General features: G+C 37.9%; 1 protein-coding gene across 3 annotated transcripts in view; it reads right to left on the reverse strand.

Annotated features, from left to right (window-relative positions):
* Positions 1–16,920: 16,920 nt before the first annotated feature.
* The window catches only part of LOC126334657 (bcl-2-related ovarian killer protein-like), a 229,527-nt gene continuing 226,424 nt past the window's right edge, over positions 16,921–20,023 (reverse strand). For all 3 annotated transcript variants that reach the window (XM_049997108.1, XM_049997107.1, XM_049997106.1), the window contains exon 6: positions 16,921–18,004. In XM_049997108.1, coding sequence (XP_049853065.1) covers positions 17,879–18,004 — 126 coding nt within the window. In that variant the 3' untranslated portion in view covers positions 16,921–17,878. The remainder of the gene's footprint in view (positions 18,005–20,023) is intronic.

Here is a 20,023-nt window from a genome sequence, read left to right on the forward strand (position 1 = left end):
ACTGTACACACAGAGGCATTCAATCAATCATTCTTCCCATACACGAATGGAATGGGAAGAAACCCTAATAACTGGTACAATGGACATACTTTCTGTCATGCACCTCATGGTGTTTTGCCGAGTACAGATGTAGAGGTAGATATGTTGCAAACATTCCTGAGTAGACCAATTTGTGGATCAGTCCCACTATCTATTCTGAAAGGCTTATATGCAGAACTACTCTTCTTAGTTAGACTGGTATTAGTAATTGATAAAAGTTGACCATCAAAATCAGAAAGAGCATTTAATATCATGGTAATGTTGTTAAACCTGCTTTTATCTAAGAAATTATTGTCCTAACAAAGAGAGAGAATATCTTTGGCTTCCCTCTGACAACCATGCCTCCATCCTTGCTACCCTCCCTGTTTTCCTTTCCCTGTTGCTTCATAACCTGGGTTGTGAGTAACTAAATCCACTTTCCCTTCTTCCCTTTCTTTCCCCTCTCTCCTCCCTGTTGAAGGAACATTTATTCTGGAAGCTAGGAACTTAAATTTTCGGTTGTTTTTTGTGTTTCTATCGGCTGTACTGAGCTGAGGTAAGTACTGGCCAGCCCTTCTATCTCTTTGTTAGTATTTGTTTCACATCTTTATATGAGATTTTCCATTAATTATTTAAATTTTTGTCCTTTAGGTTATCACAGTACTTTGTTTTATGTGTAGGAAACTGAACTGGAGCCATCACACTGCAAGTGTTCGTTACAGCATTTAAATCTTGCTTGTCATTATTATTAGCTAAAAATTTAGAATTATTATTTTTTATTTATTTTTTGAACAGTTGAGTTGGAAGAGATTCAAGTTGTTTAAGAAAGATACTCAATTTTCCTAAGTGAGCCCTGTATATGTTCATCACATCAAATCTTAGTTAATGTATAAGTACCTATAATTCAGTTGCTCTTTGATCTAGTCCAATTCAACAAATTATATACATAAGTTTTGGCACTCTTTGAACCCATTTAATTATGTATGCATTGGATGTGCAGTTTCATTAATTGTTTATTATACTTTCATCATATTAAATTTTGCAAATTAAAATTAGGATCTTACACCAGATGATCCTTTATTTATTAGTGCAGTAGGCTGTTGCTTGAAATACATGTTAACAAATGAAATAAAACAACCTCCTTCACAAATTTTGTATCAATACAAAGTGTAAATTCCTGTTTGTTCAGTGAATGTGTGTAGTTATTATGATGAGAACTCATTGCTCCATACTCCTCCCATACAACCAACACTTCAAGTATTAGGTAGTGGTTAATGTAAATCCTGAATATGATAACCTACTAAGAAATGTGACAAGCCAGGATCTCTGCTCCCATATATAAAGCTGTAAGTAGCATGGACAACATATACATAAAAAGTAATTCTTATTAAATGCAAGGAATATGAGTATTGCATGTTTTTGTGATACAGACATGAGTTGCATAACATCCCAGGAACTATCTCTCCCAATCTTTTTGACAATTAAGTGCCCTGTATAAAATAAACCATAATAGCTTTTTTCTTGTCTCACTGATGCACACGGGTTTATAAGAGGTACTGTGAAATCATGTTGTCAATTATAGTTATGATAAGTTTTAGGTGGTTGGTTCTTATCAATTTGTAGGAAGAAAACTTGAACTTATTTTATGTCTGAAACCTTAGTCCATTTGTTTCCGTTTCAGCACGTTCTCTGCCCATCAGTGAATATTTAAAATGATGTGAATATTTGCTGTGATGTTAATATTCTGAGTTTCTGAATTTCTAGTTACATGTGATGGTGTGCATGAAAAAGAAATAACCATTTAGGGTACACTGAATTTTACAAAGTACCCAAGTTCATGGACTGGAGATGTGATGACCTCTGGTGTGCATTGAATATGTGTATAGTAGACAAGCACCACTTATGTGTGAGAATTAGGCAAGGAAATTTCACAATTATTTCCCATCACCTTTTACTACAGGTAACATGTTTGCTTAAATCCCTACCGTAACAATTTCTTGCTCAATAAAAATTTGGAGATGAACAAGAATCTGCATCTTTGAAAAAGCTCTTTACAGTTAGAAATATGACAATATACTTGTGAAAAAACGAAAAATAATCACTTTCTGATGATATAATGTAATCACAAAAGCTTTTTCAGTAATGTCATGTCGCACCATGAACATAATTACAATATTTCAAAGATCTGATTAAAAATTTCTTACACATGCCAGTGGATTATGCTGCATAAAATCTACGATACATCCTTGCATCAACTGCTGGGTGCCGAAACAACTGAAGATAATGAGAAGTAAACTATTGTGAAATTTACACAACATGATCAGTTGGCAGACCTGATACTCTTGTATTCAATGCATCTACTGAGAAAACCTGCAGAGTCTCATTACATAAGTCTTCTTAGAGCCAAGAATATGTGTCATGCTTAGCTCTTCTACTTGTTTCAAAGACTACTTTTCTCCATTAAAAGTACTCTCAAATAACTACATTAAATTCTCTCACCAAGATAGACATAGAGCTTTTAATATTAGAAAGGTAAAAAGACAAGGTCTAACAGAAATCCTTGCATAACACAGGAGATGCTGAATTCAGTTGATGAAAGGAGAAAAAAATGAAGCAGGCAAAAGGGAATACACGTCTCTGAAAAATGAGAGTCACAGAAGTGCAAAATGGCTAAATAGAAATGGCTAGAGGACAAATATAAGGATGTAGAAACATATATCACAAGCGGAAAGTTAGATGCTGTGTACAGGACAAGTAAAGAGACTTTTTGAAAAAAGAGAAGCAGCTGTATGCATATCAAAAGCTCAAATGGAAAACCAGTCCTAAGTAAAGAAGGGAAACCTGAAAGGTGGTCTATACAAGGGAGTACTTGAAAGCAATATTACAGAAATGGAAGAGGATGAAGATGAGATGAGAGATGCGATACTGACCCCAGGAGTAGACAACATTCCACCAGAACTACTGATAGTTGCGAGAGAGCCTACCATGACAAAACTCTTACAATCTGGTGTTCAAGATGTGTGAGACAACCAAAATACCTTCAAATTTCATGAAGAATATAATAATCCCAATTCTGAAGAAAGAAGTTGCAGACAGGTGTGAATATTACGAAATTATCAGTTTTATAAGTCATAGTTGCATGACACTAACATGAATTCTTTACAGAAGAACAGAAAATCTGGTAGAAGTTTACCTCATGGAAGAGCAGTTTGGATTCTAGAGAAATGTGGGAACACACAAGGCAATACTCACCCTATGACTACTTTTAGAAGATAGGTTAAGGAAAGGTAAACCTACATTTATAGCAATTGTAAACTTAGATAAAGCTTTTGACAGTGCTGACTGGAATACTCTCTTTCAAATTCTGAAGGTAGAAGGAGTAAAATACAGGGAGCAGAAGGCTGATTACAACTTGTACAGAAACCAGAATGCAGTTATAAGAGTCGAGGGGCATTAAAGGAAAGCAATGGTTGAGAATGGAGTGAGACAGGATTGTATCCTATCACTGATGTTATTCACTCTGTACGTTGAACAATCAGTAAAGGAAATCAAAGAAAGATTTGGAGTAGGAATTAAATCCAGGGAAAAAAATAAAAGCTTTGAGGCACCCTGACGAAACTGTAATTCTCTCAGAGACAGCAAAGAACTTTGAAGAGCAGTTGCACAGAATGGACAGAGTCTTTAAAGGAGAATATAATATGAATCTCAACAAAAGCAAAGCAAGGGTAATGGAAAGTAGTAATTAAATCAGCTGATGCTGAGGGAATTAGATTAGGAAATGAGGCACTTGAAGTAGTAGAAGAACTTTGCTATTTGGGCAGCAAAGTAACTGATGATTGCTGCAGTAGGGAGGATATAAACTGTAGACTGGCAATAGCAAGAAAAGCGTTTTTGGAGAAATCTGTTAACACTAAATAATGGCATAAGTGTCAGGAAGTCTTTTCTAAAAATACTTGTATGAGTGCAGTCACATATGGAAGTGAAACACTGTTGATAAACAGTTTATACAAGAAGAGAACAGAAGCTTTTGAAAAGCGGTGCTACAGAAGAATGTTAAAGATTAGATGGTGTAATGTACCCTCTTTCGTCCGGGGTGAAAATCAAATATCAAGCGACAAACTTTCAATTCATTTAAATGCTATTTCAAACCCTGAGATTATGATGATCAATTGACAACATCCCGCCAGCTTGGGTGGTCTGTATCTACAACAGACGATGTTAAGCTTAATATTTAGACAAAAGAATGATAAATCACAGAATACTAAAACTAATTAAAATACCTTACCTTTAGATGCTGAATTTGGTCTCATTGTCTTGATTCTCGCCATGGTGCCTTCCATCCAACTAAGATTGTTAATATTAGGTCCGGGTCTTTGTGTGCTAATGAAAACTGGTACTCGCTTTTTGTTTTACTATTGATTCTTCATTTTTATTAATTTAACTTTTTCACAATAATTTCCATCTTCATATCACTTACTATTTATAGATACTCTCTATATAAGACGACAGACTTCCTTCCGTACTCCCATCAACAGTCCACCTCCCAAAACCACGCTCTCCCCACAACAGTCCAACTAACTCACTCCAACAGTCACCTTAACAATGTCCAACTCTCTACCTTTCACACACGAATGTCTTTGGCTCACACTGGTGCCAACATATTCTCCAGAAATAAACAAATAAAGTTCACATTATAGAATAATATAATAAAAAAGATTTGGGCAAAATTAAATACTACATACAATAATATTAAATAAAAAAAATCATAGAAATGAAATTGGAGCAAGGGCAGATGCGACTATAAGGGTGGTATTGCACTCTTCAGTAGTCCATTACATTACAATGGGACGATCAAATAGCTAATGAAAAGGTACTAAATAGAACTGGGGAGACAAGAAATTTGTGGCACAACTAACTAGAAGAAGGGATTGGTTGATAGGACCCATTCTGAGACATCATGGTATTGTCAGTTTAGCACGGAGGTAAAGTGTGGGTAAAAACTGTTGAGAGAGACCAAGAGATGAATGCACAAGCAGAGTCTGAAGGACGTAGGTTGCAGTAGTTGTTTGAAGATGAAGAGGCAAACATTTCCATGTTCAAAGTGACTCCGACCCATGGGGTGAAATTGAACAGTGAAAAATTTAAAGTGTGGCGGATAAAAATGTGTAATATGCTTTATCACATTCAGCAACACCTCTTGCAACTTCCCAAAAAGTTTCATGTCAATATCTTCAGAAGTTTGTTTAATTTACAAAAATGAATTTAAAATGTTCAAAGTCACCCCACTTAACGTTACTGTAGAGAAATTAAAATGTGATGAAGTAAATGCCCTTGCACAGATCAAGTAATATCTTAACAGTTGAAAACAGTGTCACAATACTAAATGATACTACAGAAGTAAAACTAAATTCAAACTGAGGAAATATGTTATCATAGCCACTAGAATACTTCGATTTTAAGGATTTTATGATAAATGCTACTTCTTTGGGAGAAGTGAGTGCCATTTACATTTTACTGAAGTTATTTGTAGAGTCTCGTCTTAGATATGCTATTGCACTGTTAACTGAACCTCATAACCCCAAGCTGTCAGTAATGGAAATAAAGTGCTTGTTTAAGAGATTTTCAACATTACATGCACTTGTTACCAATGTCTAATTTATTTTTAGAGCTATTTATTCCTCTTCTTTTCTAGTCCCACCTGGTCTCTGTCTTCACTAATCCCATATAATTTTTATTTTGTTGCCTTACGTAATTATGTTTTTCTTATAATTCTTAGATTTCCAATTTACTTGCTTCAATATTTTCCAGCATTGCTTGTAACGCATTACAGTGCTAACATCAGAATTGCTCCTAGACAGTAGATACGATCGCACACTATACCTTTATTCCTTATGTAATGCATTGTTTATTTTTAGTCTTGTTTGATTTGAGTTACGTTTAGGGGAAAACAACTTTCAGATGAGGAAATAATTTTACTAAGGAATGCTTTCTGTTTTCCATTTGAGTCAGAAGTATTGCAAACATCTGCCCAGTTCATGTCTTTGAGCAATCTTCTGAAATTCTTAATTTTTGGCTGACTTATTAGAGTTCTGTACTCAGATTTAATAGATGTCATATCCTGACAAATTTCAATATTTAACATAACATGCTGCATGTCATGATCAGAGATGTTGATTTTATGATGTGACATTTTTCCCTAGATTTGTCTACAAAAGTATTATCAGTAGCAGTCTTTCCCCATACGCAGCATCGGCCCATAATTTGCACTGTCAATGCAGTTGTTAAGCCTGAACAAGTTCCTTTCAAAAGAAGGTTCAACTATAAAAAGGCCAATTGGAAGAAATTTAGAGAGCTCATTGATGTAGAGCTAGCAAAAATCCCCCTACAACCTGAGATGTACAACTCTTTTGTCAAACTCGTTCAGAAGGTGTCTAGGAAAACAATACCGTGAAGATGCAGAACACAGTATATTATGGGACTGTCTGAGGACTCAAAGCCACTACTGGAAAGATACCAGAAGCTCTTCGATAACGACCCATTTGATGATGAGACACTTCTAGCAGGCAATGAACTCATGTCAGTCATAGCTGAGAACTGCAAAGCCAAATGGTGTGACCTCGTGGAGAACCTGGACATGAAAGTGAACAGTGGGCGGGCTTGGAAACTGTTAAAGAACCTTAACGGTGATGCCACAAAGTCAAATGATAAATTTACTAATGCCACGGAAGACCAAGTCGTCACTACACTCCTTATGAATGGCAAAACCCACGGCAGAAAGTACCAGGAACCATTAGCACATGGTCCGGCAGAGGAAAGTCATCACCTCAAGGCACCATTTACAATGTCAGAACTCATTGCAACCATTTCCATCTTTAAGATTAACAGAGCTCCTGGTATCGATGAACTTAGAGTTGAGCAAATTAAAAACTTTGGCAGTAATGCCCTACAGTGGCTGCTAGACTTGATAAACACATGTGTAGCAAGGCTCCATATTCCAAAGATGTGGAGGAAAGCCCACATGGTTGCACTTTTGAAACCAGGAAAGGACTCTGATGATCCAAAAAACTTCCAACCCGTATCTCTTTTATGTCACTGTTTTAAGATCTTGGAACGCCTGATGCTAAGTCACATAGAAAGCGTCTCGGAACAACAGATCATCCCACAGCAGGCAGGTTTCCGTCCAGGCAAATTGTGCTGTGGTGAAGTCCTGACATGGGCTTGAGAGGAAAGAGATCACGGGAGTGGCTTTCATAGACCTTTCAGCTGCATATGATACTGTAAACCATCGGAGGCTCCGTAGGAAAGTACACAATGCGACAAGAGATTACCATTTAACATCACTGATATGTACTTTTCTGCATAATAGGAGGTTTTTCGTCTGTCTCCAGGGCAAGAAGAGCAGGTGGAGAAATCAGAGGAATGGTCTACCTCAGGGAAGCGTCCTCACCCCAGCTCTGTATAATATATATACAAATGACCAACCAGTGCCAAATGTCACGTGCCAATTTATGTATGCCGATGACACTGCAGTTGCAGCCCAAGGTAACAATTTTATGGATGTAGAGGAGAAATTAACCAGTACCTTAGAAGCTCTCTCCCACTATTATGAGGCAAACCACCTAAGGCTGAACCCTTCCAAGATGCAAGTCTGTGCATTCCTTTTAAAGAACAGGGAGGCAAATTGTGAATTAAATGTAATATGGAGAGGTGAACGTCTCAAGCATTGTAAAACACCCAAATATCTTGGTGTCACATTGGATCGCACACTGACCTATAAAAATCATTGTAATGCCACAAGGTAAAAAGTCTCAACTAGAAACAACATCATCAGGAAACTAGCCAGCAGATCCAGGGGTGCAAACCCGAAAGTCATGAGAACTTCAGCCCTTATGCTCAATGTGTCAGCCATGCAATATGCTGCTCCAGCATGGTCTGCATCAACACATGCGAGAAAAGTCGATGTTGCGGTGAATGAAATAGCACGGATTGTTACCGGATGCTTGAGGCCAACCACAGTGCACAAGATGTACTTAATCATGGGAATTGCACCGCCCACCATACGATGAGACATTGCTGCCAAAGCTGGAAAAACCAAGCAAGAAAAGGACATGCGTCACCCTTTATATGGACACCAGCCTGCTGACCGATGACTTTGTTTGAGGAATTGAAAAGGTGGGAAATCGACCTGAGAAATCCCCATAAAGACGTGAAAGAAGAACTGGCGCCTGGTGGAGACCTACCATACACAGTCTGGAGAACCCTAAACTGTATGAGGGTAGAAGTGCCAAAGTGCAAGACAAATCTGCAGCAATGGGGTTTCCTAAAAGAGAATGAGAACACACTCTGTCTGTGTGGTTCTGCCCATGATCCTCAACACCTGCTTATCTGTCCATATTTAGACCAGCCCTGCACAATGAATGACTTATGGGAGGCAAATGACAAGGCCATATTGGCTGCTGATTTTGGAAGTTTGAAGTCTAGTTCCGGACACGGAAAGTAAGTAAGTAAGTAAGTAAGTAAGTAGCAGTCTCAGAGCATTAACATACCCTAGTTGCAAAGTTCACAGCAGGAATTAAACTGAATAGCAATCTTCTGGGCCTTCTGCAAAAACAGTTCTACGGTGGTATAGACAACAGGTATGTCATAGTGTGGGAGCAAAATAGCATGGCTACTGGAAACAGACTCGAAAGCTGATGTATGTGGGGCAGCATGATTCTTGTGGGGAAAATGTCTAAATTGTACATGGTTCATAATATCCCTTCCCCAAGTTAATTGAAGTTATGTACTAATTCTCTCTTGAACGAATGTGTACTGTACTGGACGTTTGTGTTGATAAAAAAAAAAAAAAAAAAAAAAATGAAAAAAGAAACAAGAAACAAGAATATTATCAATGTTTGTCAAGTTAATTATTATTATTATATCTCCAGAAATAGGGATTCATTGGGGAAGATTTCTTCTTCTGAATCTCGGTGATGTCGATCCCAAGACTCCACAGCTGCGGTGATTGATGATGTAGTATTGATGGTTCTGCACAAGCTCGAAGAAAAAATGGGAGGGGAATGAAAATGGTGGCAGATCCTTAATCATTGTAGCGAGAATAAATCCATGTCCGGACTATTAAATGTTACTTTTGAGAAAGACTGCAACGTCGCTCGTCATGGTTTTGATCTGTTTTATTATAAATTTGATGCAAGCTCTTGAAATTATTTTAGCCACAGAATGTAAATCTTGCTGGTAACACTTAAACATGTATAATGTCCAATGTCCAATGTGCGATTTTAAAAGAATGAATTACCTTTTCCTGTTTTGTTGTGTTTGATGATGATTATATTCGCTGTTTATTCATCAAGATGAGCTCTTTCAAATTACAGTGGTTTTGATTCTCCCATCTTTTCTATATAGACACCAAGCATTAAAGTCACAATTCTGATTGCATTGGCAGACTATCCCTTTCATACAACAATATATACCTCTCTCCACTCCCGCTAGGAAGACAACATAAAAACAAAAAAAAATTAGAAATTTCATCCAAGTTGGCTAACAAAGCCATGGATACAATGTACAACAGTCACTTTTTAGCATCACTGCTGCCATTCGCAGTCAGTATATCTCTGAGCGTCAATATTACCGTCATAGTATTTAACATATAAAAAAATGTATAGCATTTTTAGTCTGTCCAGGTTGCACGTAAAAAAAAAGAATATGCATTTATTTCAAAACATGCAAAGTAAACATTTGGCCAGTACCAGCTTTTAACAAAAATAAAAAAAATCATTCCCACCTCACTGACACTTTCGCACACGCATTGTAAGACAGAGAATACAATGAAATATCAAATTCTCTTGACGTGATGCTACAAGTTTCACCCCAAAAGTCTTCTGATATTTGGAGAAAATGCATTTCATGTCCAACTGTAATTAAATGGTGGCAACAATTTGGCTGAATTCACACAGATGTGGAGGATGCTACGTAATAGGTGCAAAACATGCACCATATTATTTCCTCTTTCCTGGCAAACTGAAAGAATATCTTGGGGGGTGATGGGAAAATATTTTCAAGCCATGAATAAATTCACACAAGCACTTCTTGGATGGTTCCATGACTGAAGTGCGGATTCCTATCACTGAGAAATTGAATGATTGATAGAATATTCTGACTGTCTGTGACATTCCTGATCATATATCAGCTTTTAGTTCCTTGGTGGTAGTGATCATGGTGAAAAAAATTGGATGTAAATATGGGTGGGTACTGCACTATCTACATCCAATAATGTGGTGAGCGCACACACAGACATTTGGTTTCACAAGTTTTACGTCCATAAATGTCAGATCCCCTTCACTGAATTACTTACAAACAGTCCACATCCTAATTATATAATTAATTCTCATTTTTGAGGTTTGCACCTACTGTACTTCCTAGTTATATGCCAATAGTCACTGTACAGTATAACCTAACCAACTAGCAACAGTCTCACTCAGACGAACAATACGTGTGGCAGTTTTATATTAAAGTTAATCAGCAATCATATTTAATCAACCTACTTCACTGTCCATCTTCTTATTCATGACAACACACCATTGAACCATTACATTACTATGGTTCAGACTGAGGTGGGTTGCACTCATGTAATTGAGGTACTGACTGTCTTCATATTTAAGTTACTCCACATATGTTATTGACGGTTCTAATTCACAGTCCAGTTTCATATTAAGTTAAACACATTATTACACAAATACATTGTTGCTGTTTTGTGTGACATGGTTTTCTCAGAATAGACTGACTTAAAATTGTTTCAGGCCAGTGCTTATATGGCTTTTTTAAAATGGCTATTACAGTTTCACATTGTTAAACATGTAATTTCAATAATATGCAATTAGAATTTTATATCTCAAATCAATTCAATTCTTTACTATGAAAACTGCAAAAATAGCTACATAAACAGTACTAAGCATGAAAGTGTTAATTACCCAGGGATTTCTATGTATTAATTTCGTAACTTTAGCAGTAGCATAGTAATTACATCTGTTTACATGTCAACAATGTGACTGGAAAAGGAAGTAATTGCTGTTAGGTAACTGAACTGAGCTTTAGCAAAAATAGTTACATGAAATGTTTCAAATTAACTCAGAAATTATTCTGACAAATGCAATTCAGCAAAGTGGGGCCTGGTCTTATATTGGGAATTACAGAATGACAGCTTTCTCTTACGACACATCTCTCACTAACACTGATTATAATTAAGAAAAAAAGAAAAATATCATTTAAGGAAGCAAATAACAAAATATAATGGCAATGGGTCTCAGATTGTTTTGCTGTGTGTTGTTTACAGATACTTTATGACTATGTTGAAAAACAGTGTCTTGTATCTGGGTCACTGTGAAGTGTACTGCAGCATTCAGTAAATCTTACTTGGCCTGCCACAGTATTGTGTAACTGGCTTTTTGAAATCTGCTTGTAGAAGCTACATATTTACATACAAAGACTAACTAAGTACAGACAACACAAAATGCACTGGCAGCAAATGGAATCCCAACATCAAGAAGACATCAGCTTAGGTGACTAAAATTTAGGCTAAGCAATCATATGGGTGACACATCTATCTGATTTAGGTTTCCAGGTCACAGCTTAAGGTATGCACAACAGAAATGTGAAATTATGGTGCCTTAATAACCACTGTAGTCTCCTCAGTTTTGAATGCAACCTTGCAAATGTGTATACATTGTGCTATAATATGGCAGATCTGGACAACATTTTTGAATTAACCAATTCCTTGTCAACCTGAATACTTGATAGTACAATCATGCATTTTACTCACATGCTGCAAGCACTGATTAATTTGCATATCCGTATGTTTACTATTGTATGAATTTAAAATCAACTACTACTAATATTTAAGTAACTTTCGACTAGATACACACTATTATTACACAAATCAATAAATTTTAAAACATTCTGGTATTATCATTGCGTTAATGGTCCTGGTAAAGAATCTTAATATCTTCCTATACCTAAAGTCATATCTTCTTGAAATGAATATATTAAAAACAAAGATTCCAAGACTTACCAAGCGGGAAAGCGCCGGCAGACAGGCACAATGAACAAAACACACACACAGAATTACTAGCTTTCGCAACCGATGGTTGCTTCTTCAGGAAGGAGAGGGAAAGACGAAAGGATGTGGGTTTTAAGGGAGAGGGTAAGGAGTCATTCCAATCCCGGGAGCGGAAAGACTTCCATTAGGGGGAAAAAAAGGACAGGTGTACACACATGTCTGCTTGTGTCTGTGTATGTGCGGATGAATATGTGTGTGTGTGTGTGTGTGTGTGTGTGTGTGTGTGTGTGCGCGCGCGCGCGCGCGCACGAGTGTACACCTGTCCTTTTTTTCCCCCTAAGGGAAGTCTTTCCGCTCCCGGGATTGGAATGACTCCTTACCCTCTCCCTTAAAACCCACATCCTTTCGTCTTTCCCTCTCCTTCCTGAAGAAGCAACCATCGGTTGTGAAAGCTAGTAATTATGTGTGTGTGTTTGTGTGTTTTGTTCATTGTGCCTGTCTGCCGGCACTTTCCCGCTTGGTAAGTCTTGGAATCTTTGTTTTTAATATATTTTTCCCATGTGGAAGTTTCTTTCTGTTTTATTTACATCTTCTTGAAATGAGATTTACACACAGATATTGATGTTATTTTATCAACAACTTGTCTATTATAATTTGTGTATTAATAAAAAACAGTATTATAAAAAGTTATATACAGTGGAACTTCGATTTTACATTCTCCAGTTTTACATTTTTTGTGTTTCTATACCATAAACCTGTAGTGCCTGTGAAAAACTCACAAGATCAATGCTAAAAATTCCCTGGTTTTACATTTCTTCCCAGTAAGATTTACCTTGATTCTAACCTCTTACTCGACGTCTCACTTGACTCGTCCTGTTTTCTTCCTTTTGACATTTGATGAGACTGAAAAAGTTATATGTGACTCAAATGACAGATGGTTCACACCACAGGGGGATGGTGGAATTAAGGGGATATTTTAGGCTGTTGTAGAGAAGGCAGATGTAAGAGAGGAAATGTTTACGTAATCCACAATCAGTGTTGACAACACAACTTACAACATTTAGTTTTACCATGAAATTATGATACAACTACTGTTAGGTCGCATCAGTAATGGAAAAACAAGACAGTTGATGTGAAGTGTTCTGGGCCAAGCCAATACATGACCAAGGGATCCAGCCACCATCTTTTCTTGTACTACTTATAATTCAGTCTCATCTTTTTGCATGTATTTGCAACATACTGTATTCAGCAGCAATGTCAGTCATTGAACTTTTAAATTTAAACACTGAGTCTCGAAGAATATGCTCAGACATAATCGAGGAAATGTCACCTGTTTCCAGCTAGTGGACTCCTATTGGCTACTGACTTGTTAAATCACCCAATAAGCAGCACACCACCAATCCACACTAACACATGTAAAATGAGCTCACCTACTGGGTATGTGGAGAGGGTGAGTGGCCCTTCAGCAACGGGAGTGCAGATAGGTATCAAAGCATTTTGTGAAGTGCTGAAAATATACTTTTCATGCATATGATGTGCTATGACAGAGATGTCATATGGAATAGAACAAGGGTTTTTCGATAGCACATTTTGAAGACTTTTGTGTTCAAATCTGACTTGATACAGTTGCAACAACTACATACGCTACTCATGTATATACTTTGCACAACACACACACACACACACACACACACACACACACACACACACACACACACACACACACACACACACACACACACACCACACCACACATTATAGATCGTAAAGATTGGCAGCAGTGTTAGAAGGCACGAAACAAAACTGTAGCGTCTGAGCTTGCTTTCAGATTTACGTTTTACACAGTGTACAGAAATTCACTGGGCCGACTTCTAATAAGCTTGAAACGTCAGTTGGGAAAGTAAATTCTCTCATCAAGCCTAAAATAACACTTTAATGGTGGTGAGCATATGAAATGCAGCTCATAAGAAAAGCATAAAGCATTAAACAATAACAGCAATGGTGACAAAATGGCTCTGAGCACTATGGGACTTAACTTCTGAGGTCATCAGTCCCATAGAACTTAGGAACTACTTAAACCTAACTAACCTAAGGACATCAAACACATCCATGCCCGAGGTGGGATTCGAACCTGCGGTCGTGCGGTTCCAGACTGTAGCGCCTAGAACCACTTGGCCACCCCGGCCAGCAATGGTGACAAAGAATGTGATTAAGCAGATGTCTGCATATATGCTTATGGTTTAACCACTTAGCTGCTGTGATGTTTTTGGTTTAATTCAACATGTTCATAATTTTTTTTCTGGGTCAGCACAAAGGATGGTCTCTCAAAAACACATGATTCGAATATATAATTTTTAGTTGTAGTGTATCAGAAAACAGCTCAATTACTTTGTATCCAGATACCAATTTCAACTTTTTCATGAGTTTTTACCTGATGTTCAACGTCTACGATTTTTTAAGAACTGATGAAATTCATTACCACAAATCATTCAATAAGCATTGTATTGTATATTTAATTTCCTTCACTTTGACAGATTTTGTACAAAGTATTGGAGAAGATTGTTATTTTTAATGATATATACCAGTTGCATGTGTTTTTGTTAATATTTTCCTCACAGGCTCATAAAATCTTCAGAAATATTATAATAGTAAGAGATGATGTAAATCTCACTATAATTTATGTCATGTGTAAGTTTTCCATATCTTTAAAATTTTAATAAAATTTTTAAAAATTAACTTTCCAATAAAGTAAAACTATTTCTTGATTACCATAGCATTATTTCATATGATGTGGTGGATACCACATGAAGTAGTCCTAGATCAATCATTGTTCAGTGCTGTCTATCAAGACAGATGTGAAGTTTATTTTGGTCTTGGTTAATACACTGAAAGTAAAAGAAGAAAATTGTGCCACCTACAATATTTGAAATTTAGGAATACTATACGCTTCTTCCAAGATGCAGAAAAGAGTGCAGAATGAAACAAATATAACTGCAGTGAAGCTGAGTTTTAACCCATTGACAAGAGAATAAAATCAAAGGTACGTTATTTAACTACAGTGTAGTCAAGAGTGTCTCACAGATGCTATATGTCATTTTGTGGGATGCTCTTCCACATCTGTTGTGCTTGGGCAATCAGATCAGCACATGGTACTGGTTATACTGGATTTATCATCCCATAATGTCCCGTAAGTGCTCAATGGGAGAAGTATCTGATGATTTCAAGGGCCAAAGCAACTAGTTGACTAAATGTAGTGCATGCTGAGTGACAGCAGCAGGTATTTGGACATCTGTTATCCCACTGAGAAACACTGCCCTGAGTAATGGGAATTAATGGCAGCACAATTAGACGAATCGTCAGTATTACGTATGAATACAAAGTTCTTGGAATAAAAATTAGAATGCTTCTGATGTTGTCGGAAATAGCTCCCAGACAATAGCTCCTTGTGTAGGTCTAGTGTGGCTATGACAGCAACAGGCTGGTTGTGCCATTGGCTGTCATTAGCATCAAGACAGAAATGGCTCTCACATGAGAACACAACAGATTTTTAGTCTCCCCTCGAATGAGCTCTAGCTTTACACCCCTGAAGTTGCAGGTGGAACTGATTTTGATTGCTTTATGATGCAACACAGTCATACCAGAAATACAGCAGTCTTCCCTCTCAGTAGTGGCCGATGTGCAGCTACTCATGGGAATTCTTGAGATAGTGGCTTTCACATAATGTTATTTCCAACAATAATATTCTTTGGTTGCATCACTGCCAAATCTTTCTGCAATATCCTGGAAAGAAGATCTGCCTTTATGGCCTTGATCAAACTCTGTGAGCTGTTGAAACTGTCTTCTTCAACCTGTTAAAGACACATTTGACTCACACTGACCTCCCAATATCAAATCTGGGCAATAAGTAAGGAAATGCTGTGCATTTATAGCAAATTTGTGTAAGGAAACAGGTGTGTTTGATAAATTAGGGAGAGATGTGTATAAAACTGTAACTTTGAATATAGGTATAATTGAATAACTATAAATAGTTTCAAATATAAGGGTTTAAGAAAATTTTTAGGCATTATTAGTTAATGTATTAGTATGATTTTGGGTTCATTTATTTGTTATTTTATGTGTGAGGTGCTCCGGACTGTCACATCACAACTTCCATTCAACATGCTTGTGTCATCCTTGGAGTCTGCAACACATGCACTGCACCATGAAGCCCCTCTGTATGAATGGTCAAGATAGAACTGTCATGTTTGTACCCTTAATGTACAAGCTGTTAAATGTCCACATTTTAAATTGGACAATAAATCCAAACTTTGTTCTGTGTACATGACCTTTTACTTCATAGTACAAGCTGTATTACATAAGGAATGTCTAGCATAGGCAAGGGTTCCGATCGACATAAACAAAAACTCACTTCAAGGCTATTGGAAACCTTGCATATGCTTTGGCACATTTAGTTGACAACTTTCAGATATTAACAAAATTATTTTACAAAATAATTAACAAAAAATATTTACAAGGGATTAATGTAAAAGGTCAAATACCAATATTTGTTTCATTAGTATACTTACTGTTGATGCCTTTGAAGCTTCCTCACAGCAGTCAAGAACTCTTTCCGGCTAGAAGTATTCCATTTTCATATACTATCTTTTAATGCAAGCAAATGCAAACCTAAGCTTAGACAGTGACTGTTAAGGATTGGTGTGAAAATGTTTCTGTTATTTGAGTTCTTATGCTACTCATAATTTTTTGGCAGATCTTTGTCTACTTGGACTACCATGTGACTTCTACATGTGACAACTTCTTCATTGCTCATAGCTCCTGTTTCTGTATCACCTAAAAAGATTTACTAGAAATCAGTAAGTACAACTTTTATTTGTCCAAGTGTGTTTGTGAGTCACAGCATAACCATTAAGGTTTTCCATTTTCCATCATTCAGAAATAATGATTTATGGAACAAAAAGCAAAAGTATATTTATTGTAATAATCTTAATAACAGTGTTGAATATTTATGATACCCAACAAATATTTTGCTAAAATATTAATGGAAGAAGGGTTTTTGGTTATTATTTTTATAGAAACAATATTAGTTCCATTAAATTAAAGATTCTGTTACAAAACAAAGGTAATAAATTCAGTTGACAAATGGATTTTTTTATAATAACACTTAAATACTAAAAAAAAGAACTTAAGAAAATTGGTGGAATTGTTTTGAGTCCATACACATCAGTAATATAATGGCAACAATCATCACTGTGGAAAGTCAACATTTCAGAGTATGGCAATAAATGTGATGCAACAGAATCAAGAAATAAAAATCTTTATCAAATCTTTTCTCATTCATTACTATCCAACAGACTCCAGATTTTTTGTATCATTATTTAAATAAGTATACAAAATTTTTCAGTGGGTGCATGAAAGGACTGACGTAAACTATGTTAGTTCAGTTTGATACTTTGTGTTCTTTTTCCCCAAAGCATTTTCTTGTACCACACATTAGTTGATATTGTTGGTAACATTTAAGTATTGTGTGATTATTTTATTGTAGGTAGAACATCTGTCTGTATATACATCACTATAAATTACCGAGTAACATCTTTCAATATTACAAGTTTATCACTCTTGTTGAATCTTATTTTGTACTTATCAGTTCTTTTTTCCAAATATATAGTGTCTATCATGAGTAAAAGGAATACCTTTCATTCAGTAACAACAACAATGCAACAGACTGCCTGAGGTACACACTATGCATTGGTCTTACAGAGCTGGTCATTAATTTTCTGCAGATTACTGAATATTCAATTCTTCAGATTGCTAACTGCAGAGCCGTATGATGAAAAGAAGTAGAAATATTAATGCTGATACAGCTCCTACAAGTATAACACACCGTGATACAGCAGCTTCGTTGGTTCTGGGCTTGTAATGGTTCAGCAAACCTTGCTGTTTGTAAACAGAAACAGAAATATTAAAAAATAATACACTATAAGTGAGATACTTTAAAAAAATGTAGAATATGAACAATGTACAAATTATAAATTTAAAGCACTTTACACAAGGAAATTATTTGTAAGTTAATAAGACTGACACTCTTAGTCATAAGTCTCTTAATAACATTTCATTATTAAGACTGACAAACCCCCCCCCCCCCCCCCCCCACACACATATACACGTGGCTTTTTACTCACAGCATGCTACATTATTCTGGCCAGAATAGAATGGCAGGTTGTGCTGGATAAGGTAAGTGACAAAAGAAAGGATGGAGAGAAGGGAAGCTGACAGCTAGCGGGCTGGTGAGGGGGGGGGGGGGGGGGAGGGGGGGATGTAGAGGCAGTAAGGCAATGGGATACGAATGTGGCATTAGTGAACATGTCTCATGTATGTAGGGATATTGTATAAGGTGCAGGATGTCTGAAAGGAATGGGAGGGAAAGGGGCCGGCCGCGGTGGTCTCGCGGTTCTAGGCGCGCAGTCCGGAACCGTGCGACTGCTACGGTCGCAGGTTCGAATCCTGCCTCGGGCATGGATGTGTGTGATGTCCGTAGGTTAGTTAGGTTTAAGTAGTTCTAAGTTCTAGGGGACTGATGACCACAGCAGTTGAGTCCCATAGTGCTCAGAGCCATTTGAACCATTTGAGGGAAAGGGGACAGAGAAAGGGAGACCATGGGGAGAAAGGAGTGAGTGTACATTACTGGATTGAAGTTGGAGGCATGGGGACAGAGATGGTGATGGTGGACGGTAAGAGCAGTAAATCTAGTCAACAAACATGTCTATACTGGGTCAGTGAACTCTGAAGGTGGACACTGTCTGTAAGGTCAGAAACAACTTCAGTCTTATTATTATGAGCATGTCAACCACACAGTACATCGTAGTCCACCCAGAACTTTATTCTACACTCCTGTAAATTGAAATAAGAACACTGTGAATTCATTGTCCCAGGAAGGGGAAACTTTATTGACACATTCCTGGGGTCAGATACATCACATGATCACACTGACAGAACCACAGGCACATAGACACAGACAACAGAGCATGCACAATGTTGGCACTAGTACAGTGTATATCCACCTTTCGCAGCAATGCAGGCTGCTATTCTCCCATGGAGACGATCATAGAGATGCTGGATGTAGTCCTGTGGAACGGATTTGCCATGCCATTTCCACCTGGCGCCTCAGTTGGACCAGCGTTCGTGCAGGACGTGCAGACCGCGTGAGACGACGCTTCATCCAGTCCCAAACATGCTCAATGGGGGACAGATCCGGAGATCTTGCTGGCCAGGGTAGTTGACTTACACCTTCTAGAGCACGTTGGGTGGCACGGGATACATGCAGACGTGCATTGTCCTGTTGGAACAGCAAGTTCCCTTGCCGGTCTAGGAATGGTAGAACAATGGGTTCGATGACTGTTTGGATGTACCGTGCACTATTCAGTGTCCCCTCGACGATCACCAGAGGTGTACGGCCAGTGTAGGAGATCGCTCCCCACACCATGATGCCGGGTGTTGGCCCTGTGTGCCTCGGTCGTTTGCAGTCCTGATTGTGCCGCTCACCTGCACGGCGCCAAACACGCATACGACCATCATTGGCACCAAGGCAGAAGCGACTCTCATCGCTGAAGACGACACGTCTCCATTCGTCCCTCCATTCATGCCTGTCGCGACACAACTGGAGGCGGGCTGCACGATGTTGGGGCATGAGCGGAAAATGGCCTAACGGTGTGCGGGACCGTAGCCCAGCTTCATGGAGACGGTTGCGAATGGTCCTCGCCGATACACCAGGAGCAACAGTGTCCCTAATTTGCTGGGAAGTGGCGGTGCGGTCCCCTATGGCACTGTGTAGGATCCTACGGTCTTGGCGTGCATCCGTGCGTCGCTGCGGTCCGGTCCCAGGTCGACGGACACGTGCACCTTCCGCCGACCACTGGCGACAACATCGATGTACTGTGGAGACCTCACGCCCCACGT

The sequence above is a fragment of the Schistocerca gregaria genome, chromosome 2, assembly GCF_023897955.1.
Source record: "Schistocerca gregaria isolate iqSchGreg1 chromosome 2, iqSchGreg1.2, whole genome shotgun sequence".
NCBI classification, from domain to species: domain Eukaryota; kingdom Metazoa; phylum Arthropoda; class Insecta; order Orthoptera; family Acrididae; genus Schistocerca; species Schistocerca gregaria.